Source organism: Pleurodeles waltl, chromosome 1_1 (genome assembly GCF_031143425.1).
Source record: "Pleurodeles waltl isolate 20211129_DDA chromosome 1_1, aPleWal1.hap1.20221129, whole genome shotgun sequence".
Classification (NCBI taxonomy): Eukaryota; Metazoa; Chordata; class Amphibia; order Caudata; family Salamandridae; genus Pleurodeles; species Pleurodeles waltl.
In genome coordinates, this window is record NC_090436.1 from 861,156,767 (window position 1) to 861,160,018 (window position 3,252).

At 39.1% G+C, this 3,252-nt stretch overlaps 1 protein-coding gene across 1 annotated transcript; it reads left to right on the forward strand.

The window, feature by feature from the left end:
* The first annotated feature begins 2,308 nt into the window (after nt 1-2,308).
* LOC138302421 (uncharacterized) lies at nt 2,309-2,698 on the forward strand. The gene has a single exon (XM_069242577.1). It carries the CDS (start codon nt 2,309-2,311, stop codon nt 2,696-2,698), a length of 390 nt encoding a protein of 129 aa, XP_069098678.1.
* The last annotated feature ends 554 nt before the right edge of the window (nt 2,699-3,252 follow it).

Consider the following 3,252-nt stretch of genomic DNA (forward strand, 5'->3'; position numbering starts at 1 on the left):
ATGTTAATGTGAGAGTCTTAGTACTTGGCCTGGGGGATCCATTTTAGACCGACTCTGGTTGAGCATGGCACAAGATGGGGGATTGATACAACTTCCCAACTGTGGAAGTGTATTGACTGCATTCCTATTTCTGGAGGTTGAAAGCCTATACACTGAAGTGAAGGAAGATGGAGACAGGGCTACCTTTAAAAATTCAATGAATTATTTTTAGCAAGGGGTTGTGGATGACTTCTTCCTGAGCACTATAATTTGGTGTAGGGGTTGATGGTTGGTCTGCAGTTTTATTTTGCTAAAGGTGAGGAAGTTTCTAGGCAGGGCCTGCCCTTTAGTCTTTCTCTGATTGCTACTTCACTGAGGTCGGTGACAGCCAAATGCAAAGATCCCATTCTTCATTGTGCCATTGTTCTGAACACTTCTGCTTGGAGTCAGCCTCATCACCACCTGCTATGAGAGTTATCATCTTACACAACAGCCAGAAAATGACATTTAAAATGAAAACATCCCAAATTGCCTCCAGGATCTTAGACAGTGGATACAGAACCTCCGTCTGAAAAATGAGTATAAAAGTTGGTTCCAAACCACCCTACTTTGTTCCAGTTTCTTTTTGTCCAAGTAAGGGAGTAATTCATAGAGTACTCAAGGACTGTGGCATGACCAGGGTGAGTGTTTGCATGACAGCCAGTCTCCCAGAGGTGAGATGACCTCTCCTGAAGCTGTGCTCAACAATAACAATAACCTGAAAGCCAGTACTTGCAGGGGAAATCCCACTTTCACTAGTTGACAGCTATACTTATTTGAGATAACTTTTCAGGGTAAAATGAGTAGGACCCCTTAAGGATGCAACCTGGCAAATCCATTCATGGTAATGAACAGATTACCCCATTTCAATAATCTATATGAAGGGAAACGGGTGGTTCGTTTACTTAATGCTTATTGATGAAAATGTCTTCCCATTGTTCTATATGGCGCTTCCTCTCCAAATTTAGATAAAGAAAGCGACTTCAAGATCCTTGAGGGCAAAAGCCTTAAGCAAGAACTTGCCTTACCACGCTCTGCATGGATTGAGGCTTTGTGATTAGAACTGAGTTTACTCTCATTCAACACCGAGGCAGAGGTTTGGGCATTTAAAGTTTTAGTTGATCAGAGGAAAGAGAATTCTCGTGTAATGCTTCACTATGCTTTTAAACTGTGTTACACCTTAATGTCCCTGTTTGTGATCTAGAATTGCAACATGAACAGGTCTACTAAGGTGGGAGTGTTGAGCTTATAGTAGTACTATAATAAATTATAGTGGCATTGTTAGACTTAATATTAATTTGTAGCATTAGTTTTATTAGTAGTCTTATAGTATTGTAGGTGTGGTAGGTTTGTCACAGAAATCCATAAAACAACAGAAAATATTTTTTAAAGGAATAACATTTTTGCAACTCTTACAAAGTTAATTTTAAAATTACCACATTAAAACAAAGCCAGCCAATCACATCAAACGGAAAGTTAATGAAGTGCCAACATGCTAATCACTTCTTTCTTCAGATTTGCCTCACATAGATTACAAAGAAGTCAACAGTGTAAGCAATCAATGGTTCTGAAAGAGTAAAGATAAAAAAGTAAAGAGCTCTGCATTGTTTCATATTCTATGCTTTGTGGATAGGAATAAGGTATAGGCATCAAAGGCTGTGTAAGGCGCAGAGGAACACACATTGTATGACTAACCCCAATGTCTAGCTGTTGCATGTACCAATGTAACGTACAACTTTGGTGCTTGTACAACTGTGTCTATTAGTAAAAAGTGTCGAAAAAGAAGTCACTGTAATTCGACATAAAAAGCTGTGATGTCAGAGTTTATGCCCAGAGACCATCAGATCCACCGAGCACTGCACGTGTCCTGCTGGAAGGTCTCTCCATTTCATGGGACTGTCTAGCAGATATAGGAGAGTCTGACGGTTCAGTGACAGCCACTTCTTCACAAAAATTAGGGTGTGTAACCAAGGGCATAGTGAGCCGCCCGCTATATCAGCTTAAGCGGGGCTACCTGGAAAAGGTTTAATTTTTTTATGGCCCTTCATAGTTTTAATCTCTGACTCGCCGGTCATTCAGGCAGAAGGAGAAACTAATACATACTTGAAGGCTAAATAACCGTGGCACAACCCTCGATGGGTGGGCCAAAGAAGCTTAATTCAGTGACAGAGAGGAGAAGTTTTTTAAATGGTTAAGTAAACATGAAGATGCAAATACAGTGAGACAGCATGAGGAAAGGAAAGAAGAATACAAATATGGGAAGAGCAAAGAAAAGTTTAAAGGAATCAGGATGGAATATGGATACAAAAGAAGAACAGAAAAAAGGAAAGAAGAAAGGAAAAAGAAGGAAAAAGCTACAAATAATAAAAACAGAAACATAGAATTAAACAATGGAAAAAGAAATCAAAAACAGATGAAAGGCAGATGTAAGGAGAGAAGAAAATGGAAGATAATGAATGGAAGGATGATAGAAAGAGGGATGAAGGAAAAGGTGAAGGAAGGACAGGAGGATGATAAGAAGGAAGGAACAAAAGAATGGAAGAACAGGAAGCAGAATGGGAAGAAGGAAGAAACGTGGAAAATCGAGACTAAAATCAAACAGGAATATAAAGAAGGATTGAAAGAAGCTAGAAAGAAGCACAGATACAATGAAAGAAGAATGGGCAGAAGTAAAGAATGATGGGAGAAGGAATGCACACAGAAAGGAAAAGGGTAAAAGAAAGAAAAATAGATATAGGAAAGAAAGACAGAGAGAAAAGAGGAAAAAAGAAAGAACTCATTACTGAAAATGTGCCATGGTGGTCAAATTATTTTAAAATTAATATGGAAAATGCTCTATTTTGAGAAACTTCTGAAAATTTTCCTCAAGGGTATAATTTACACAGGCCTTCATAGGAAGAGTAGGGATCACTCACTTTACTTGGACATTTCGTGTGGCTCAAAGTGCGGGTATTTTATTTTTATAGCTACTTACTCCCTTATGTGTAACAAAAACAGAAAGATCCATTGGATTTTAAAGAGGGAAAAGGACATTTCATACTTGCCGCGCAATTGTTTCCTGCCTCATCCAGTTACCTGGGAGGCTAGGCACCAGCCTTGAAACTGATTGACCTCTGAGTCTGCACACCCTTGCTTGTTTGTGCATAGACCGAAGCTGACGTCATTAGGGGGCAGATGTTTCATTTTTCCTAATAGCGATGCCCTAATTGCAATTTTTTGAAAATCGCAATTAGG